Here is a 23,335-nt window from a genome sequence, read left to right on the forward strand (position 1 = left end):
GCAATGTGTTTGTGTGGAAAGGATGAGGCAAAATGGTTGAGGAGAACAAGATCTTCATGAAGTTTTAGGTTAAACCTTAACCCTCCTTTTGTTCCTCTGTTTAGGTTACAAACTATATAGCCCTTTGCGGTTGCTCTGGTTTTGGAGGGGCCCCAATTTGAAGTGTGGTAGTCCTCCATAGTGGGAAGACCCCAAGAGACAACTGGGGTGATGGTGAAAGGTGAACTGGGGAAATCTGACACTGAAGAAAGGAGAGCTAAAAATAAAAGTTCACATTTATTTTTAAAATTGTACTATCGAGATAAACATCTTTAAAATATCCTTACTGGTGTTATCATTGGGATGCTGGATTAAAACTGAACTTGAAAAATGCAGTTGCTAGGAGTGAGTTAGAAAGTTCTTGATGTGAGTGGTATATGTTTGGTGACAGGAGTAACATAAATATATAAAGTAAGCCATTAACTTTTTGCAGAATTTAAGAATTTTCTAGCCTTAATTGTTGGCAAGATAATGTTCTGAATGTGAACTGGACTATTGCTGTGTTTGAGTCTGTAGACAGACTGCTCTTTTGTGGCTCAATTTTCCCAAGCTGCAGCTGAATGAAATTGACGTGACTATTGAGGTTTCATTGCAACTAATCAGAATCACATGGATGAAAATGAAATTGGCAAGGATAATTCGGAAAGTTATTAGCAGCATGTAGAGGTAGGCATTGGAGCTATTCACTTGGAGAGAAGGATCCAAACAGTAAAGGCTGGTGAGAGGGTAGAATACTCACTCTTTCCCTCTCTCCATCATAGTAGAAGATAGGATCTCTGCGATGGTTAGGAGAATGATATTCAGTGAAAAATTTCCGTCCAGCAGGGAAAGCAGTTTGGGGTGGCTTCAAGCGCTGTCTGGGACAGTGCTCTCTCCCTCCTTCCAGGAGCAAAGGTTGGGGGGGATGGACTTCTCACCAGTATATTATCTGTATCTTGCTGATGGGGCGAGAGGAGTTTCTCTTGTTTTTCATATTGTCTTTTAGCCTAGTAGCTGTCACAAACTGTTTCAAATCTTGAAACTGAATGTATGGTGTTTTATTTATATTTTGCATTTCCTTGAAAGATGAAGCTAAGCCAGTCAATTTAACGTCCTTGTTCTCATCTTCCAGATGCCAATGCCACAGGAGAAAGTTTATATTTAAAGAAACCCCAAAACTTCTTAAAAAGCCCTCTTAATTTTTAAGTTAATGAAAACATTTCTATTCATGTAGAATACATTTCCATTCTTGTATATTAATCCCTTTTTTGTAAGCTAAATTTTCAGCCTAAGCTACTTGCTGGCATCTGCTGACATGTTATGATTTTACAAAATATGCAGCAAAAAGCACCTGTATGGAGACAGAATTTTGATTCTGAAGTGTATTTGAAGGAATTAATTTTATTATTGGAGCTCTTTCGTTGTAACTTGATTAGCCTTTATTTTCTCAGAAAGTTGGCAATTTCTAGGGAAAGATTCTCTTGGAATAACTGTAGGCAAACTTTCAGTCTAGCATTTGGAAATAAATTCCAGTAATATGAGTTGAATGCTCTGGGATAGAGCTAATGGATGGGGAGGAAAGATGTCTCTGAAGGGGGAGAACTTAGGTCGTAGCTCAGGGGTGGACAAACTTTTTGGCCCAAGGGCCACATCGGGGTTGCAAAACTGCATGGAGGGCAGGGTAGGCAAGGCTACCCCAAATAGCCTGGCCCCCGCCCCCTCCCACTTCCTGCCCTCTGACTGCCCCCCTCAGAACCCTCGATCCATCCAACTCCCCCTGCTTCTTGTCCCCTGACCGACCCCACCCCCTATCCAACCCCCCCTGCTCCCTGTCCCCTGAGCACCCTACCCCCTTTCCACACCCCCACCCCTGACAGGCCCCCTGGGACTCCCACACCTATCCAAACTCCCCATCCCCTGACCCCCCACCCAGAACCTCCACGCCTATCCAACTACCCCTTCTCCCTGTCCCCTGACTGCCCCCCGGGACCCCATGCCCCTTATCCAACCCTCCCACTCTCCGCCCCCTTACCATGCCGCTCAGAGCAGCAGGAGCTCGCAGCCCTGCTGCCCGGCAGGAGTGGTGGGCCAGAGTGCTGGCAGTGCAGTGTGCTGAGGCTGTGGGGAGAGGGGACAGCAAGGGAGGCGCTGGGGGCTAGCCTCTTGGGCTGGGAGCTCAGGGGCCAGGCAGGATGGTCCCACAGGCTGGATGTGGCCTATGGGCCATAGTTTGCCCACCTCTGTCCTAGCTTTTGCTTTCTTTGTTAAACCAGTCCCCTTCAGCCTCTCCATACACTCATTCCCAGCAGAGGTCCACATACTATTCCTGGACATACACCTCACCAGTTTAGTTTTTGCTGCTAGTACTGCTAGAAAGTACTATGTGCAGAAGTAGCACATCACACAAGAATGATTCTCTGCTATAGAATTTTCTTGCTCTGCATCTGAAACTGGGAAAGGTTGAGTAACTCTGGATTCTTGTATCCATATGCTGAATTTAACTTCAATAGTGGAATAAACTTTTCTGTGGTCCATTATTTGTTGTTTAAGGTTTACAGTGTAGTAACACCTAGAGGCCAACCAGGTCAGGGTCCCATTGTGCTAAATGAGTACAAACAGCTAGTAGAGGACAGTCCCTGCCCCCAAAGATCTTATACTTTAAAGTTAAATCAAATATTTGCAAAATTAAACTAATTTGAAACTAGGGTTTTGTAGTGGAAATACTGAGACATTAAAAGATTGTGAAATGATGAGGTTTAACTGGACAAATACAGTCGGGTAACCAAAAACTGAGATTGGAATTGTTTATGTACTCCAGTATAGGAAGGGTACTTCTGTATTAACATATATTGTATAAGGATTATCCATCATATTATGGGAAAACTCTTGCAGACTTAAATTACTTTCTCTTCCAAGAATTATAAAATGCATTTGTCCAGGCCAGTTTATGTTGCAGTCCAGCCAAATGCATTACTGTATCAATACCCTTTTCAAGGTGCATAATGTATGGGACTTAATGACATGGTGCACAGATCATTTATATTCCAGTAATAACCTGGACCATCTTTTCTGTGTGTATTTACAAGGAAAGGAAATACTCAAGGTTACAAATCTGGAAAGGTAATTCTGAAGTGTGCATTCTGCTCTTTAACATATGAAGACTTTACTATAGCTTTGGACCTTGCAAGCCTATAAGCTAACATTCTCTAATTAAAGTGGCAAATAAAACATTCACTGAAAGGGTTCAAGGATGGTAGCCTGATTAAATAAAATAAAATAATTATGTGAGTATTAGCTATGCAGCTCAGAGCAATATTTGACAAGGTGGAACATTATTTTCTGAAAGCAGTATGCTAATCAACAATATTTGTTAATGCATGAGAAAAATATATATTCCACTCCACAATGTCTCTAGGGAGGGTAAGTACAATGTATCTATCCATTCTGAAATTTGGACAGGATATGGGCGACTTCATTTTTATTTTAAAATAACCCCCAAAATAAAGCCACAAGTAGTCAGTTCCTTACTTTTTCTGTCTCTGCTGAAAGATTCCAACTCTCGCAGCACAGTACCCCTGAACCATACTAGGATATTGGTTCATTACTGACCTAAGGGGAAATGTGCTACCAAATTGAATGCCAACATTACTACTTGTAGCACCTGAATTTTCTCTTGTCCCAGCTTGACCAAGATCACAGGATATGGTGTTACGATGGCTACAAATGAGAAAATTTCAAGAAAGTAACATTTCTTCAAGCCTCTTTGCAGATCCAACTTATAGTATGCGTGATCCTCATGCATGACTTTTGACCAGTTAGGTCCATTGAATCTGATCTTCTGCTCTGCGTGTCCTCATGCCCTCCGCCCTTTCCCCCCTCCCCCATTTGAGAACATATGGCAGAGTGGCCCAAACTGCTTCTCACTTTCCACTTACCATCTGTGGCAGTGAGACAGAGCTTGGTCTATGCCTTCTAGCCTGAAGCACCTTTTTATTGTCTCAGACTTATAAATATTAGTAATTACTACAATTAGGTTAGTGTAAGGATGATTTTCTGCCCTTTTGGCAGCCCCTTATTTGTTTTCTTGAAATTTTCTTCTTTTCTTTTGACTACTACTTGGCACCGAGGTGCCTTCCCATCTGTTGACCAAACTTAAACCCTCTGGCTTTCAGCCATGCCCATCTTGTGAGAGACTTATAATATTAACTGATGGAATAGTCATTGTCTTTTCTGTTTGGGTGATGGTAACATTCTGGACCCTTGTTCTGTATGCCATTCCTTCTTCCCTAGAACTTTCATCTCCAGAGATACTTTGCTAATGCTCTACCTACTGGAGCTGTCTATCAAGGGAATGTAGGATTGAGAAATGTTCTTCTGGCTGCAGAAAGAGATTCTCCTCCCAGAGATTCCACACCTTCAGTGCTTCTCTAACTTACAGAGTCTAACCCAAAACTTCCTGTTACCAGTCCTGGGAGAGGGTCTCCAAGTCCTGCAGCCAGCCATCTTCCAACCTCCAAAACAAGCTCACCAATGGCTGGAAGCTTGGCAGTGAAGCCTGGTATTGCCTCCACCCTGTTGAACCATGGGAGATATGAGCAGCACTCTAAGGGCAACTCATGGTGGTAACCCTCTTCCTTGGAACAGAAGAGATAAAGGAAATTGAGTCATGGACCTTCTAACTCTTCTAAATAACAAGTCTAGAGGCCTGATCACCTTGGATAGGCTAGAGAGGCAGCAAAGCCTGGTACTGGCAAAGATTTCTCACTGACAGACACCCTCCTTACCAGAATCCTTAATGGTACTGGCACACCTGTTATTAAGTACTCATGTTGAGCATTCAGCACTAGCCTATCTATCAGTTATATACATATTTTTGGATTTTTTTTTTAAATTCTCTTCTACAATGAAAGGAATCTCTGCTTTCTTTAGATTTGTCTGTTGAATCTCCTTTTGCATTCTCCCATTTTGACAAGTATACTTGCTGGACAATTTGAACCTTCTGGTAATACAGTTGATGCATATACTTTGGAGTGTTGTACAGCATAGACTTGTCTGTTAGCTACTCTTCTCCAAAGCACTTGCAAGTAACTGACTACAGTAGGCTCTTCAGTGTTGAGTGAGAAAAAATGTGAGATTTCTTTTATTTACCTTTTTGAGACATTAGGATTCATGTTTTCAAACTTTTCCCTGCAACTATAAAGGCTAGAAACATTTTCTTTAAAATGTAAATCAAAGCTAAGATTTGCACAATTTCCGGACTCCAGAAGCTTTAAGTGAAACACCAAATATTATGAGAGTTGGTAATGATGCAGCTTTAATGTAGTTGAGATGCCTTTGCCTCTTCTTAAATCCCACTCTTCTTCAATTTATTGTTGCTTCTGCACTATCCCAACTGCTTCAGTTGATTTTGCCTTTGCGCACAGTAGGAAATCACAGCCAACAAACAATAAAATGGGGAATCAGAATCTCTTCCGTATTCCAGTGTGAAATCCCAGATCCAGAGTTCTCCTGAAATTATAACCCTGTGTACAGTTACCAGGGAAACCAGGCTAGCATCCCTAGGAAGAACTATAGTGAAACCTGATTTGTTAAAGAGGTTTAAACAGTGGTTTCTTAGTTGTTGAATACTTCACTTTAAGAGAGTGCACTCTTCATTACTGCTGCTCCTAATCACCAGCTGCTCTCATTCTAAAGATTTTCCTTTCAGTTCCTGAATCTTAGCCTCCTGCCAGTATTTAATACTTTATTAAAGGTTGTTGGATTGAGGTCTTCTCTGCTAGTCAGGAAGGAGCAATCCTTTTTTCTTTTTACTGTTTGTATTACGGTGTGCCCAGAAGCTCCAAGCAAAAATGGAGCCATAATGTATACACTCTCGCAGAGAGAGAACTATGCAAACACATAGCCAGACAAAGTCCCTGCCCCTAAAAGTTTATACTCTGAATAAACAAGATTGATAAAGGTGCAAAAGGAAACAAGAGGTGAAGTGGCTTGTCCAAGTTTACCCAACAGGTCAGTAGCAAAAATGGAAATAGACATGAGGTCTCCTAGGTCCCAGTACAGTACAGGTACTTGAACCTAGGAGAGTTAGATATGAAGAGATTTCTTCTCTAGATTTGTCCCACATCCAATTTCTCTTTCTCCTGCTTCCCCTAAGAAAGGGGCATTTTCACTGAATTCAACTGAGACAAGATGTTATATTCCTTCTTTGAAAAGGACATGGGCCACTAAGTGAGTATTTTTAATTTAGAGGATACCAGGTTAATTCCTTTTTCAGGTCAAAATAAAACACCTAAGCTATGTCTACACTGCTGCTATATATGTAGGTTCTTGGGCAGTTAGCCAGAGCCAATATCCATGCTGCCTCAATCACACTCATATTTTTAGGGTACTAACTCAAGCCGAGCTAGGGTGTGTATGTCTACCCAAACTTGGAATTATACCTTCCAGCTGTAATGTATTCATACCCATAGAGTGAAATCCTTGTCTTATTGAAGCCAGTGAGAGTTTTGCCATCGATTCCCATATTATTATTATTATTATTAATAATTATTTGTATTCTCATAGCACCTAAAAGCCCTAGTCATGAACCAGGATCCCATTGTGCTAGGTGCTGTATGAACACAGAACAAAAAGAAAAGGAGTACTTGTGGCACCTTAGAGACTAACCAATTTATTTGAGCATGAGCTTTCGTGAGCTACAGCTCACTTCATCGGATGCATCCGATGAAGTGAGCTGTAGCTCACGAAAGCTCATGCTCAAATAAATTGGTTAGTCTCTAAGGTGCCACAAGTACTCCTTTTCTTTTTGCGAATACAGACTAACACGGCTGTTACTCTGAAACAGAACAAAAAGGCAGTCCCTTTCACCTTTTAGTTTTTTCTCAAAACATAGATTCATAGATATTAAGTTCGGAAGGGACTATTATCATCTAGTCTGACTTCCTGCACAATGCAGGCCACAGAATCTCACCCACCCACTCCTGCGATAAACCTCTCACCTACGTCTGAGCTATTGAAGTCCTCAAATCATGGTTTAAAGACTTCAAGGTGCAGAGAATCCTCCGGCAAGTGACCTGTGCCCCATGCTACAGAAGAAGGCAAAAAACCCTCCAGGGCCTCTTCCAGTCTGTCCTAAAGGAAAATTCCTTCCTGACCCCAAATATGGTGATCAGCTGAACCCTGAGCATATGGGCAAGATTCACCAGCCAGATACCCAGGAAAGGATTCTCTGTAGTAACTCAGATCCCATCCCATCACAGGCCATTGGGCCTATTTACTATGAATATTTAAAGATCAATTAATTGCAAAAATCATGTTATCCCATCGTACCATCTCGTCCATAAACTTATCGAGTTTAGTCTTGAAGCCAGATAGGTCTTTTGCCCCCACTGCTTCCCTTGGAAGGCTATTCCAAAACTTCACTCCTCTGATGGTTAGAAACTTTCATCTAATTTCAAGTCCAAACTTCCCAATGGCCAGTTTATATCCATTTGTTCTTGTGTCCGTGTTGGGACTGAGCTTAAATAATTCCTCTCCCTCTCCGGTATTTATCCCTCTGATATATTTATAGAGAGCAATCATATCTCCCCATAACCTTCTTTTGGTCAGGCTAAACAAGCCAAGCTCCTTGAGTCTCCTTTCATAAGACAGGTTTTCCATTCCTGGGATCATCCTACTAGCCCTTCTCTGTACCTATTCCAGTTTGAATTCATCCTTCTTAAACATGGGAGTCCAGAACTACACACAGTATTCCAGGTGAGGTCTCACTAGTGCCTTGTATAATGGTACTAACACCTCCTTACCTCTACTGGAAATACCTCTCCTGATGCATCCCAAGACCGCATTAGCTTTTTTTCACTGCCATATCGCAGTGGTGTCTCATAGTCCTCCTGTGATCAACCAGTACTCCCAGGTCCTTCTCCTCCTCCGTTACTTCTAATTGATGCGTCCCCAGCTTATAACTAAAATTCTTATTAATCCCTAAATGCATGACCTTACACTTGACACTATTAAATTTCATCCTATTACTATTACTCCAGTTTACAAGGTCATCCAGATCCTCCTGTATGATATCCCGGTCCTTCTCTAAATTGGCAATACCTCCCAGCTTTGTATCATCCGCAGACTTTATTAGCACACTCCCACTTTTTGTGCCGAGGTCAGTAATAAAAAGATTAAATAAGATTGGTCCCAAAACCGATCCCTGAGGAACTCCACTGGTAACCTCCCTCCAGCCTGACAGTTCACCTTTCAGTATGACCCGCTGTAGTCTCCCCTTTAACCAATTCCTTATCCACCTTTCAATTTTCATATTGATCCCCATCTTTTCCAATTTAACTAATAATTCCACATGTGGCACAGCATCAAACGCCTTACTGAAATCGAGGTAAATTAGATCCACTGCGTTTCCTTTGTCTGTCTAAAAAATCTGTTACGTTCTCAAAGAAGGAGATCAGGATGGTTTGGCACGATCTACCTTTTGTAAAACCATGTTGTATTTTGTCCCATTTACCATTGACTTCAATTTTCTTAACTACTTTCTCCTTCAAAATTTTTTTCCAAGACCTTGCATACTACAGATGTCAAACTAACAGGCCTGTAGTTAACCTGGATCACTTTTTTCCCCTTTCTTAAAAATAGGAACTGTCTTAGCAATTCTCCAGTCATACGGTACAACCCCTGAGTTTACAGATTCATTAAAAGTTCTTGCTAATCAGCTTGCAATTTCATGTGCCAATTCCTTTAAAATTCTTGGATGAAGATTATCTGGGCCCCCTGATTTAGTCCCATTAAGCTGTTTGAGTTTCGCTTCTACCTCAGATATAGTAATATCTACCTCCATATCCTCATTTCCATTTGTCATGCTACCATTGTCCCTAAAATCCTCCTTTAGCCTTATTAAAGACTAAGGCAAAATATTTATTTGTTTAGATATTGGGCCATGCCTAGATTATCCTTAACCTCCACTCCATCCTTAGTGTTTAGCGGTCCCACTTCTTCTTTCTTTGTTTTCTTCTTATTTATATGGCTATAGAACCTTTTACTATTGGTTTTAATTCCCTTTGCAAGGTCCAACTCTACTTGACTTTTGGCCTTTCTCACTTTATCCCTACATGTTCTGACCTCAGTAAAGTAGCTTTCCTTGCTGATCCCTCCCTGTATGCTTTCTGCTTTTTTCTTAATCACCTCTCTGAGATGCTTGCTCATCCAGCTTGGTCTACAACTCCTGCCTATGATTTTTTCCCCCTTTCTTGGGATGCAGGCTTCCGATAGCTTCTGCAGCTTTGACTTGAAGTAATCCCAGGCTTCCTCTGCCTTTAGATCAATAAGTTCTTCAGTCCAATCCACTTCCCTAACTAATTTCCTTAATTTTTGAAAGTCAGCCCTTTTGAAATCAAAAACCTAGTCGCAGATTTATTTTTGTTTATCCTTCCGTTCAGTTTGAACTGAATTAGCTCATGATCACTTGAACCAAGGTTGTCCCCTACAACCATTTCTTCTATGAGGTCCTCACTACTCACCAAAACCAAATCTAAAATGGCATCCCCTCTAGTCAGTTCAGCAACTACTTGATGAAGGAATCCATCAGCTATCGCATCTAGGAAAATCTGAGCCCTGTTGTTATTACTAGCACTTGTCCTCCAGTCTATATCTGGGAAGTTAGTCTCCCATGATCACACAGTTTCCATTAGTGTTTACTTCATTAAAAACATTAACGAGGTCTCTATCCATATCCAAATTAGATCCTGGTGGTGTATAGCAAACCCCAAGCACTGTCACAGGGGAGGCTCTAGTAGTTCTCTTCCCCAATGTGATTTTTGCCCAGACGGACTCTGTCTTATCCATTCCATCACTTCTTATTTCTTTACATTCTACCTCATCATTGATATACAGTGCTACTCCACCACCTTTACCTTTATTTCAGTCTTTCCTAAACAGCACATACCCCTCAATAGCTGTAGTCCAGTCATGACGACTGTTCCACCATGTTTCTGTTATCCCTAGAATATCTGGTTTCACTTCCTGCACCAGTAGCTCTAGTTCCTCCATTTTGTTACCTAGGCTCCTCGCGTTGGTGTACAAACATCTTAATTTTTGCTGTTTGGCCTCACTCACATTCTTTACCCGATTAGGCAGGGTCATTCTACAGCCAGTATAACCTATTGGACTGGTATCCACACTGCCCTTCCTCCTTATGTCCATTCTCCTACCCACGACTATATCCTTTCTTACTTTTTCTTCCCTCTCCATGCTAAAATCCGGCGTGAAGATTATCTGGACATCTCCCAAACATCTCCCCCAAATTCCTGGTTTAAAGCTCTCTTAATCAGTTGTGCCAGCCTCCATCCTAGAAGTCTATTTCCTTCCCTACTCAGAGGCAGTCCATCCTGAGAGATCTGTCCTCTGTCCATGAATGCCTCCCAGTGGCCAGACATCCCAAAGCCCTCCTTATAGCACCACTGCCTGAGCCATCTGTTGATAGTCATGATCTTGTCACACCTTTGTTGCCCTTCTCTAGGAACAGGCAGAATCCCACTGAAGATCACCTGAGCCTCGATTTCCTTAAGCGTCTTCCCCAGCTTGGCATAGTCTCCCTTGATACGTTCCAACGAGAATCTACCAGTATCGTTTGTTCCCACATGAAGGATAATTAGTGGATTCTTTCCCACTCTCTTTAGGATCCTTTTCAACCTCAGGTCTACATCCCGTATCTTAGCACCTAGAAGACAGCACACCCTTCTATTCTCTGGATCAGCTCTGGTTACAGGCCTGTCTATCCTTCTCAGTCCCCGATCATGTAGACGTGTCTTTTCCTGGTGACGGTGCTAGTCTCCAGTCTATCCCCTGTTCCCTCTGGCTGTAAGTTCCTTCCATTCCTATTTTCCCTTGTAATCCTCTTCAACCAATCCTGTATCCTCCTGGGGCTCATATATGGTGTAGTCTCCATTGACTCTTCCCCTTTTCCAATGGATTAATTGCCATCAATTCCATAACAAAAAGCTACATTAAAGCTAAGTGGTTAAACAGTCATGGCAGGAAATGCCCACATAAAAGTTGTATCTGTACAATCTTACTCTTCACTCTATAGGTATGCATTGTTAGAACACTCTTTATCTGTGTAGTAACATAGTATTTTATGCATACAAGACAACGATATACAATTGATGGAATCCTCCCTCATTCAATATGCGCTTTGTAGGAGATTCTCCTTGTCTTGCTTTACTCTGTTTCCCCTTCCACACGCACATTTCCTGCTCAGTTCAGAAACTTCAAAAGCACCCCTGCCATCCATGTTTGACTATTTAAACTGTGAAATGGAATGATATTGGTCATTTATGTTGCTCTTCAAAGTGAATTACAATCAGTAATGATGAGGAAACTGAGGTTAAGTGGCTTTCTCAAACTGAGAGGGACTCAGAGATATAGCTGGGACTGGAACTCAGGAGGTCTGGCTTCGGGTCCTCTGCTTAAGCACTAGACCAGGGGTCAGCAACCTGCGGCACACGTGCCAAAGGCAGCACGCGAGCTGATTTTCACTGGCACGCTGCTGCCAGCCGGGGTCCTGGCTGCTGCCCCTGCTCAGCCAGCTGCCAGCCTGGGTAAACGAAACCCCAGGCTGGCAGCGGGCTGAGCAGGGCCGGCAGCCGGGACTCCGGCTGGCAGAAGACAGCGGACAGAACGCCAGACTGGCAGCGGGCTGAGCCGCTCAGCCCGCCGCTGGTCTGGGGTTCTGTCCGCTGGTGTAGTGTATTACATTTCTCCCTGTAGGAATGTGCTACTTGAGGAGCACCAGGACTGGCAGCCGTAAGTAGTACACCGTAAGTAGCACATTCCTACGGGGAGAAATTTAATACACTACACCGGCATAGGGAAGGCTGTGTCTTCCAAACAGCTGGCCCACTTCCCACCCCCTGACTGCCCCCCTCATAACCCCTGGCCCATCCAACCTCACCCCCGCTCCTTGTTCCCTGACCACCCCCTCCTGGGGCCCCCTGACTGTCCCCTTCAGAACTCTGCACCCATCCAACCCCCCAGCTCCTTGTCTCCTGACCACCCCCCCCCCATCCAAACCCCCCATCCCCTGACTGCCCTGACCCCTATCCACACCCCTGACAGGCCCCCTGGGCAGGGCCAGTGCAAGGAGGTTTCACGCCCTAGGCAAAACTTCCACTTTACCCCACGGCAGCTCCCCGCCCCCCCGGCAGCAGCTCCCCACTGCCCCCTCCCTCCCCTCGGCCCGGGGAGCCCCCCTGTGGCAGCTCCCTGCTCCAGCTCACCTCTACTCTGTCTCCTCCCCGAGCACGCCGCCGCTTCTCCCGCCTCCCAGGCTTGCGGCGCCCATCAGGTGTTTGGCGCGCAAGCCTGGGAGGGAGAGCAGCAGAGTGGGGCGGTACTCAGGGGAGGAGGCAGAGCACAGGTGAGCTGGGGTGGGGAGCGGTTCCCCTGTGCGCTGCCCCCCCCTACTTGCTGCAGGCGGCCATCCCTGCGCCCCCCTGCCCCAGCTTAGCTCTGCTCTGCCGCCACCCCCAACCACTTGTTCGCCTAGTAGTTGCACCGGCCCTGCCCCTGGGACTCCCACACCTATCCAACCACCCCTGTTCCCCGTCCCCTTACCATGCTGCTCAGAGTATCAGGACTGGCAGCCGAAAGTAGTCCACTGTAAGTAGCACATTCCTGTGGGGAGCAATTTAATACACTACACCCAGCTCCGCTCAGCCCGCTGACGGTCTGGAGTTCTCAAAATATGTTCTCTCACCCCTTATCAAAAATTACACTACAATTAGCTTAAAAACTTGAAAACTTAAAAACTTTATATATTACAGTAATTGTTAGAAAATGTATGATGATAATTACATAGGTTTGATGAAACAAAGGTGGTAGTTCTTATGTGCCTGTGTTTAATTTGTGTTTTCAATGGTTTACCTTCTAAAAAAATCTCGCATGTTTCACACCCCCAGAAAGGGCATCTCGCACCCCCAGGGGGTGCCTGCATCCTGGTTTAAGAACCACTACATTAAACTGATAAGATCTGCATTTTAATTTAATTTTAAATGAAGCTTCTTAAACATTTTCAAAACCGTGTTTATTTTACATACAACAATAGTTTAGTTACATAATATAGACTTAGAGAGACCTTCTAAAACCGTTAAAATGATTTACTGACATGCGAAACCTTAAATTAGAGTGAATAAATGAAACACACCACTTCTGAAAGGTTGCTGACCCCTGCACTAGACCCTGTTCCACTTTCCATTTGAGACCAAAACACATTGACCATCATGTTCCTATTTAAAATACATTGTGCTTCTTAAAGCATATTCTACTTATTACTCCTGGAGTGAATTCAGCGCTACTGCACAGACACAGAATTCATGTCCTCTTCAGATTTCTTTGCTTCCACACAGAAAAATGACTTTCTGACATGGAAGCAAAGGGAAGCCACAAGAGCGGTCATGTGCCCCTCCCCAGCAGCACAGTTGCATTGTTTTGGGCGCCTAGAGCAGGCACCGGAGAGGTAAATCACTGGGGGGGGGGGGCAGGGAAGGGCCTGAGGACGCTCTGGCTGATGCATCCAGATCCCCTCCCCAAGCCTCACCCCCCCCTACACTCAGAACCTGCCACCGAGTCCCCTGTGCCCAGAACCTTCCACTGAGCCTCATTTCCCCCCCTGCTCCCCCCGCCCGCACCCAGCTGGTGGTTCTTACCCTGCACTGGGCTCAGCTGCTAGTCTTGGTTGGGTTGATGGTGGAGAAGGAAGGCATTTCCACTGCACAGGGCGGCCAGGGCCGGAACAACCTGCAGAAGTCTCCCCCTGCGTCAGGAAACGCCACACCTTTCTTCCTCTATCGCTCCTCACCCACAGGAGAGAGGGGGTCACTGTACGGGGAGCTGTTTCCCTATCTGCCCAACCCCCATTCATCTGGACCCCCTCCATACCCAGAGCCCTCTGCTGAGTCTCATTCCCCCCCAGTCTCATCCAGTCCCCCACTGAGCTCCCTGCACCTGACCCTCCCCACCGTGCTCCCCTCCCCGTGTATCTGGACCCCCGCCAAACTCCTCTCCCTGCATCTGGACCCCCACTTCTGCACCAGACCACCCCCCTGCCAAGCCCCACCCACTGCATCCAGACCCCCATCCCTTCACCCAGACCATCCCCTGCTGAGCCCGCTGCACTCAAACCCCTACCCAGACAGGCCCCACCCCCTGTGCACCTGAACCATTCCGAGCCTCGTGCACCTGGACCCCCACCCCACAGAGCCCAAACCAGGTGCACCTAGACCCCCATCCCACAGAGCCCAAACCAGGTGCACCTGGATCCCCACCCCACCGAGCCCCACTCCCCCAGCACTCGGATCCCCCGCTCAACCCCCCACACCCAGATCTCCTGAAGCCCCATCCCCTCAATCAGACTCTCCCTGCTGAGCCCAAACCACCTTCACCTGGACCCTCCCGCAAGAGTCCCATTTCTCCTGCATCTGGAACCCTTCAGTGAGCCCCTGTGCATCCAGATCCCCCACTGAGCTGCCCACACCCAGATTGCCCCTACACAGAACCCTCTCACCCACACCTAAATCCCACCACACTAAGCCCCTTCACATTTGGATCCTGCTGGGCTGAGCCTGCTTGCCCCATACCTGGTGTGCCTGGCACGACGGGACAGGGCCCCAGGGTGTTTCTGGGACAGGTCCGGCACTTGTGCTGTGTCAGGGTCTGTTGCAGCCTCACCGCTGAGTCCCTGTCCTTGGAGAGGAGTAGGGGGGTGCCTGAAGGGTGATCTTCCACCTCTGTACAGCCAGTGACCTGTGCTCCTCACTGCCATGCCGGAGCCTCCACATTTATTTATTGACAAATAAAATTTTCAGAATTTTTTGTAGAATTTTAAAATTTTGTGCCTAGAATTTTTAATATTTTTGGCACAATTCCCTCAGGAGTAACTTCTTATCTTCAGTTAGAAGTTTTTAGCTATTGTTTGTTACTGTTCATAAGTTCTATTTTACAGCTTCTAATTTCTAAGTGTCTGCTTGTTGTGAAGCTTGCCAAATGTTAGCATCACAATTTCTAAACTGGTGCTAAAGATGGTAGAACAGCAAATAAATACGAAGCATTGCTTTTTCCATTTGAATATTTGAACCATACAAATTGTATTAAGATTTATACTACATGCAGGTTCTGTTCTATTTAGGTTCTTCTGCTGTGCGCAGCACCATGATATCTGATTACCAAAGTTTTTTAACCTCAGCTTTTTAAAATGAGACTATAATTCAGTCTTCTTTCTTCAACAGGAAGAAGAGAATTTATCCAAAGATTAAAACTTGAAGCAACACTGAATGTGCATGATGGCTGTGTAAGTGATTTCTTGTATCTAAGTTTTCAGAGCTTTAAAAATGTGGTGTCCCATATCAGAGTGTGTGTACCTATACTTTAAAATGTATTTAGTTTGCATTTTTAAGCTGAACTGAAAATATTTACTTGCCAACACCTACATCCAGGCCCTCTGGGTTCTATTTCTTCTAAAGCAGTTGACAACAACTGAGTCCCTGAAACTGAGCAATGAGCTATGTTCTCTTCATTGCTTTAGTTATGAGGGAGGCAGTCACCTATAGCAGGGAAAACTGGACTTGGGTAGGAGCAGGAAAGTGAAGTAAGAACTAATCTTAAATAATTTCTAATGTAATTATTTGTAGTTTAAAACACATTCTGATATTTTAGGATTTTATTGTATTGCTTTGCTTGAGGCATTTTAGTTCTCTTCTAAGCTTAGAAATGAGGAAGGGCTGTATATTGATTATAAAAAAGGCGCAATACTGTAACCTAAAATGTGGCTGACCTTGAAAACGCAATGTGAAATGGCACAGTCACATGGTATAAAGAATAATTATGGATTTTTCTTTTAAAGTAAATATTTAACTTTTTAAATAAATCTCTACTTTTCTATATCTAGCTGATTGCAAAATTCTTCCATGCTGTGCTCTCATAGCCACACTTCTGCTAACTCATCATTAGATTCTGCTTCTGACAGCAGTGGCAGAAGACAGGTAGGCAGCAAATAGACTGTGTTACTCAAACTCCACAGGACTGTTTGAGCTGTAAGAGTAGTGGATACATTTGACTAAGTTCTGTGATCTAGGTGGTAGAGGTTGGCTGTTGCGGCAGGGCTTCTTTGCTGGCCTGTCATCTCTCAGCAGAGCTGAAGTTCATGTTTGTTAATGCATGTGTTTTGTTTTTCTTCTCAGAGAGGATTTTTGAAAGGTGCTGGGTTGTTCAAGGGAAGAATGGCTTGTAAAGTCCATTATATGCAAGCTACTATGTAAATAAAAATGTTGAAGTTGGGCCTTTACACAAATTAAAAAAAATAGATTCAAAATTAAGGTTCTCACAGAGCTATAATTCAGCCCCCCTGAGCATTGTGATAGGGGCTTAATTCTTGTGCCTGTTAAAGTCATAAAGTTTTCAAGCATGCAGCTGATAACCCCTTAATTTATTTGTATTCTAGGATGTGGTTATATCTAACCTTACTTGATTAGTGTTAGCTTAATTTCATAAGCTTCAACAGGTGACATGTTATCGATGGTTAGCTGGCTGTAGGAGAGGATGTTGAATAGGACTTGCTCTGAGTAAAAGATCTGAACTCTTCACAGGTTGTATAACTTAATGAAGAATGGCCAATGTGAGTGGAAAAACTACCAGCTCCGTATCCTCATCGCCACCTAAATGTGAACTCAGAAATCTTATGCTGCTATGAGAATGATCGGCTGCTGTTTGCAGCATGAATGTTTGATGGATGTGTGCCCCTTGCATGCTAATGAATAAGGAAACCAACATAAATGGTCAGACCATTATTTTCAAATGCTAGTAACTTAATTTCAAAAAATATTTCAGACTTAAAACTCTTATTCCAGGGGTTCTCAAACTGTGGCTTGGGACCCCTCATGGGGTCGTGAGGCTATTACATGCGGGGTCATGAGCTGTCAGCCTCCACCCCAAACCCTGCTTTGCCTCCAGCATTTATAATGATGTTAAATATATAAAAACGTGGTTTTAATTTATTATAATTTAAAATATTTATTTATTTATTTATTAGGATTGCTGTGTGAAAGGGGTCACCAGTAAAAAAAAAGTTTGAGAACCACTGTCTTATTCTGAGCTACACATGGTTGAGTTTAAAGCTCTTAAACAAAGAGCACCTTCACATATACTTAATATCTATTCAGTTACATACTCAAATTACTGAACACATTTTCTTCAGATTTACCAGAATAGTTACCTTTTTGACTGGGACTGAAATAAGAATTTTAACTTAGATACATTTTATGAGAATCATAAAAGACTTAAAAAAAAAAAAAAGGTATGGTATGGAATTGCCATGTCTCAGGATTGTGATAAGTTATGTTGTGATATTTATTGTTACAGTTGTAAGGTAATGAACGATACACATGATTTTGGTCGAAATTTTCCAGTTTAGTACTGAAATTAATCCATCATGTGGATTTATATAAAATAAAGTATAATTTTATTTCACAGAGTCTCTTCAAAGTATGAAAATATGTTAGAAATCATTATATATGGAGTGAGTAGTGATGTTTACCATTAAGACTGCATTAGTTTTTTCATTAAGAAAGGTCCTTTTTTAGTTGTTTATAACCTTATCAAATACTCATCTTTTGGGCTGAAATATTCCAAATCTGGTCTCTTCTTGAAGGTGAATTCTTTTTAAAATGTGAATAAAAATGTTCTGCAATTTTCAGGTACAAGAAAATGGGGTCAGGGTTGGGGGGATACTTTAACCATTACCAAAAAAAAAAAAAAAAATCTAAGAATAGATACAGCTGCCCAGTGGAGAGTGAGAAAAACTTGAAATTTGCCATGGAAATGGTTTGTGGGATAGACATGGGCCTTATGGAGGTCTTGTGAAGATGCATTTTGAATTGGCAATGTTAGGATTTTAAAAATGTACTTTGCTCATGCATTTTTTTTAAGTGAACAGCAAAGTTTTTTAATGACAATCTCCTAATGTTCTTTTGGCAGTGTGTGTGTGTAAAATTTTGAGTGGATTCTCCTTATTTTAAAGGTGCCCTTCAGAATCCTGACTTGCTTCCTTCCTCCAAGAATCATATGAAGTAATAAGAGCCCTTGCCTCATTAGTACACATCTCTTGCAGGACACAGCTTTTTATTGCTCCACATGATGAAATTTTCTTTGCATGGTCACTTTTCTTTTATAAAAGCTTAGAAATGCCATCTAAACAAAAGAATATTGAAGTTGCAGAATCAAATTGCCAAAGGCTTTGATTACATGAGCATGCTTTTTTTCTCTGACAGGACTCCTGCCTCACTCAGTGTGTATTTCAACTGTATGGAGAGAATGTGGTGGATGTCCTAATGAATCTTTTATTTTTGGTCAAAAATAATTTGAACTTGCATCAGTGTCACACACAGTACTCTGGGGGCACTCATCAGTCAGTATGGCTGATGTTTAGTGGATGAGGCAGGACTTCATGTTGAAAAGTGAGAATAAGGATAAATATTGAAGAACTGTCTCATTACACATCATGCAGTCTGCATGTTGAATGAAGCATGAGTCATGGGGGAGAAACAGTATGTGAGCATGTAATTAAAAATTGTGATATAGTACATAGAATCTTAGAAATAGAGGGCTGGATTAAATATACCTAGACCATCCCTCACAGATGTTTCACAGATGTTTGTCTAACCTGTTCTTAAGAACTTCCAATTATGGGATTTCACCTGTTTCCATGCTTGACTATTCTTATAGTTGGAATTTTTTCCTAATATCTAGCTCAGCAGTTCTCAAACTCCATTGCACCGTGACTCCCTTCTGACAACAACAATTCATATGGGTTGGTGAGGGAGGGTGTGGGGACAGAACCCGAATCCCGCTGTGCCTGGCTAAAGCAGTCATGCTTCGGCTTCAGCCCCAAGTCCCAGCGAGTCTAACAGCGTCCCTAAGGACCCCATTAAAATGGGGTCCCAACCCACAGTTTGAGAACCGCTGATTAAATCTCCCTTGCTGCAAACTAAGCTGATTACTTCTTGTCCTACCTTTTGTGGTCATAGAAAACAATTAATCACTCTCCAGTTTATATTTTAAAACAGTTATCAAATCCCCGCCCCCTCAGTCTTCAATATAATAAACATGCCCAATTGTTTCAACCTTTCCTTTTAGGTCATGTTTTCTAAACACTTTCCTTTTTTGTTCCCATTTGTCCACATCCTTCTTAAAGTGTGCTGCCCCTACTGGACACATTACTCCATCTGAGGCCTCATCGGTGCTAAGCAGAGCAGAACAGTTACCTCCTGTGTCTTACGTACTGTTAACACATCCCACAATGATGGTTGCGTTTTTCGCAACAGCATTGCTTTGTTGGCTTATATTCAATTTGTGATCCACAATAACCCCCAGATCCTTTTCTGCTGTACCACTGCCTAGCCAGTTATTCCCCGTTTTGTGTTTATGCATTTGATTACATGTACATATGGGGGAAGAGTGAAAGTTGCATGGCTATTTCCTGACTTTGCAACTCCTTGTGATGGTAATTTAAAAAAAAAAAAATAGAGCAGTGGTTCCCAAACTTGTTTCGCCGCTTGTGCAGGGAAAGCCCCTGGAGGGCCTGACAGGTTTGTTTACCTGCCGCGTCCGCAGGTTAGGCCGATCGTGGCTCCCAGTGGTCGTGGTTAGCTGCTCCAGGCCAATGGGAGCTGCTGGAAGCGGCGATCAGTATATCCCTCGGCCCGTGCTGCTTCCAGCCGCTCCCATTGGCCTGGAGCAGCGAACTGTGGCCAGTGGGAGCCGCGCTTGGCTGAACCTGCGGATGCGGCAGGTAAACAAACCGGCCGGGCTTGCCAGGGGCTTTCCCTGAACAAGCGGCGTCCCAAGTTTGGGAAATACTGATATAGAGGGATATGTGTTGTGTACTATACTTATTTTTTTCCTCTCCAGGTACTGCACCTGATTTACACCATAAGTGAGAACTTAAATTAGTGTAGTGTGATCTAGGGTTTAATTTTACTTCTTGGAAGAGTGATATTCCCTTCTTCTCCCTTTTCCTTCAATTTCTTCTCTTGGGATACTTAAATAATTATTTATTCTAAACAGCCTATCGTAGATGAAGGTGTGTGTGGGTGTGTGTGTAAATTGTCCAGAAGAGCAAGCAGTAGTGGGTATCTACCTTTGAGTGGGATATTAGTTTTTTTCTGATCTACTCCTTTTGGGAATTAGTCCTACAGAGTGGTCTGTGAAGATGAAAGGTAGGACTGTTTGTTAGGGTAATACAGAGTTTTGGGCCAGCTGTTGAGAGGGTTTTCCCTCTGAGCACTGATAAATACAGTGTGGTAGTTAATCACAACTGCTGGAAGAAGCAGTGGTCTCTGATTATAATATGGGCCTGTTGCATTAAGGGCCTTTAACTTGCAAATCATCAGTAGCAAAATCAAGAAGTGGATTTAGTAGTGAATGAGAAACCAGTGCAAGTTGTGGATCACCAGCATATGTTCTTTCAGGTAATCATAATAAAGTGGCTTCTTCATGAACTTATCTGGGGCTAGGCAGAAAGTATTATATTTGTCTAACCTGGAGCTGATGTATGGATGAACCAGTGCAGTCACATCATCATCCAAGAGGAATGACTGAAGTCGTCTTGCTGTGTTGTTGTGGGGTGCCATTATTAGGATCATCACTATTGCTTTTTTCATTCTGTCTGCACATCTGTTCTTTAACAAAGTATCTTCTTCCCTGTTCTGTCTTTTAACAACTACCTCCTATTATTCTTTTTGCTGGCTCTCGTCCCTCGTGTGTGTGTGTGTGTATAGATAGGAAGATAGATTCATAATAATTTTGCTGCTTCCTTCTTTTTTGAAAATTTTTATCTTTTTCCTCTTCAGTGCCTTTTTATTCACCATTAGTGGGCTCCTCCGGAGCAGCAGTAGCATCCTTCACGTGGAAGGGGCTGTAGATGGAAAATAACTAGCATGCTGGTCTCTCTCTTTTTTTTTTTTTTTTTTTTTTGCAGCCAGCTGGCTCTGTGAAGTTGTGCTGTGCTTGACCACTTTGCTGAGCTACTGCTGTTCATCAGTCAGATTACTGTAATGTTAAATAAATATGTAGGCTGAATCAGTGCCTCTCTCATTGTGGATGTTTGTACCCATAGCTCATCTGGATCAATGAATCCTTATTTTGTTAAGGAAAATTATAGTATTTTCATGTTCTAAAATGAATTAATTACATTTAGCAAAAGTTGTTTTCCCTATTGAGAGCTTAGAAAAATATTCAAATAGCTGAAATAATTTTTTTCCAACTTTTAACTAAAACAGATGTTACCTTTTGGGCTCAGACTGGGAATGAGACAATCTAGCCCAAAAGAAGATACTTTTAACAAGTTATGTACGTATTAAAATAAGGGTTTAGAATGAAAATGCTTTCTTGGCCTTGATTAGTGTCACCACTAATATAGTACTCTAAAGAATCATCATAGTTGAGCACTCCAAAACCTCAGTCAAGACTTGGTGTTGTCACTGACCTTGAATAGCTCCTTGGGAGTACAAGATGTTGACGGGGACACTGCATCAGGCAGTGTTCAAGTATTTGCCTAGGCTCTCCTCATTCATATTTGGGTTTGTTTCTCCATTTTCACTTGATCGTATTGTCACCTGCTACCTCAGCGCTCTCTGATTAGAGTACACCAATTTTTTTGTTGGAGGTCAGTGCCTGGAGGGAATTGTTTTGAAGGAACCAGATTCTCCAAGATCATTGGTACTTCCTGCCATTTTGTTACTATGTAGATTCTAACAGTGGTATTTTGGGGTAAGAGATTTTCAGAGGCAGATCTTTCTGGACTTCAGCCTCTTAGGTAGTAGAATGTGTCTATGCAGTGGATGTCTTGGATCATGTACCTGCTTTTATATCTCCTTCTTACTGAAGGCATCCTGCCTATCTGGTGGTGGTGCAATCTCAGTAAGGCACTACAGCGACAGTGTGGGAGTCGGTTTCAAAATCCTTGTGATGATCCCTCAGGACAGTTGAGTTCAGTATCAGTTTTGTGCATGGCTTGAAAGTGACCATACTGGGGCAAAGTACTCTGCAGTTTAATAACACAGGGCGTCTGGTTGCTCAGAATGTTTTGGCATCAGCTCCCTGTTCTGTGTTAGCCAGTTTGTGGAGAACACGATTCCTGGAGTTCAATTTCTTATTTAGCATCTTGATATGCTCTTTGAATATTAGTGTTTTGTTTTAATGTGACCCCCAGGTATACCCATATGTTTATAGTGCTCAAGGATTGTACCATCACACAATATCTGGAGTTTTTGCTTGGCCGGATGGTGCTTCAAGGGGAAGGAGCACACTTGTCTTGCTAGTATTGGCATTCAGGAACCACATATGACAGTATTTTCCAAGTATACTCAGGGAACCAATTAAAATGTGCTCAGTGTCCTCATATCTTTTTTTATTGGGTAACGATGCAAAGATCAGCTGCATAAATGAAATACTTGTACATTGGAATTCAGGTTGATATGTTTAGACCAGTGGTTCTCAAACTTTTTTTTTCACGGATCACATGAAAATTGCTGAGGGTCTTGGTGAATCACTTAATGATCTTTCCAAATGTTGTTTGTACCATTAGCTAACTATTGTAAAGCGCTTTAGACAAAAGCACTATATAAAAAATACCCCCTATATAAAAAATACCCCTTCAGTCAGCTGCCGCTAGGTCCTCTGCCAATCTGCCCTGGAAGAAAATTCCTTCCCGACCCCAAATATGGCAATCAGCTAAACCCTGAGCATGTGGGCAAGACTTACCAGCCAGACCCCCAGGTAAGAATTCTCTGTAGTAACTCAGATCCCACCCCATCTAACATCCTATCACAGGCCATTGGGCATATCTACTGCTAATAGTTGAACAATTAATTGCCAAGATTAGGCTGTCCCATGATATCATCCCTTCCATAAACTTATCAAGCTTAGTCTTGAAGCCAGATTTGTCTTTTGTCCCCACTGCTGTTCCGGAGCTTCACTCCTCTGATGGTTAGAAACCTTTGTCTAATTTCAAGTCTAAACTTCCTGATGGCCAGTTTATATCCATTTGTTCTTGTGTCCACGTTGGTACTGAGCTTAAATAATTCTTCTGCCTCCATGGTATTTATCCCCCTGATATATTTATAGATAGCAATCATAATAGTAATAGTTCACTAGATATGCCATTGAGTCCAGTTGCCTTTCCACATTTCAGGGTTTTCATGGCTATTGTCAGCTCCTCTATGTTGAGCTGCTCATTATGGACCTCATTATCTCAGAGGAGTGAGTG

At 42.9% G+C, this 23,335-nt stretch overlaps 1 protein-coding gene across 7 annotated transcripts in view; it reads left to right on the forward strand.

Moving 5' to 3' along the window:
• LOC140895389 (DDB1- and CUL4-associated factor 6-like) overlaps positions 1–23,335 on the forward strand; it is a 247,260-nt gene that overhangs the window by 107,777 nt on the left and 116,148 nt on the right. For 6 of the 7 annotated variants that reach the window (XM_073304939.1, XM_073304947.1, XM_073304957.1 and 3 more), the window contains one exon: positions 15,303–15,364. In XM_073304939.1, the coding sequence (XP_073161040.1) occupies positions 15,303–15,364 (62 nt within the window). Of the gene's footprint in view, positions 1–15,302; positions 15,365–16,671; positions 16,848–23,335 lie in introns of those variants that run through there. The other variant, XM_073304977.1, reaches the window with a different exon arrangement.

This window comes from Lepidochelys kempii, chromosome 1 (genome assembly GCF_965140265.1).
Source record: "Lepidochelys kempii isolate rLepKem1 chromosome 1, rLepKem1.hap2, whole genome shotgun sequence".
NCBI lineage: Eukaryota > Metazoa > Chordata > Testudines > Cheloniidae > Lepidochelys > Lepidochelys kempii.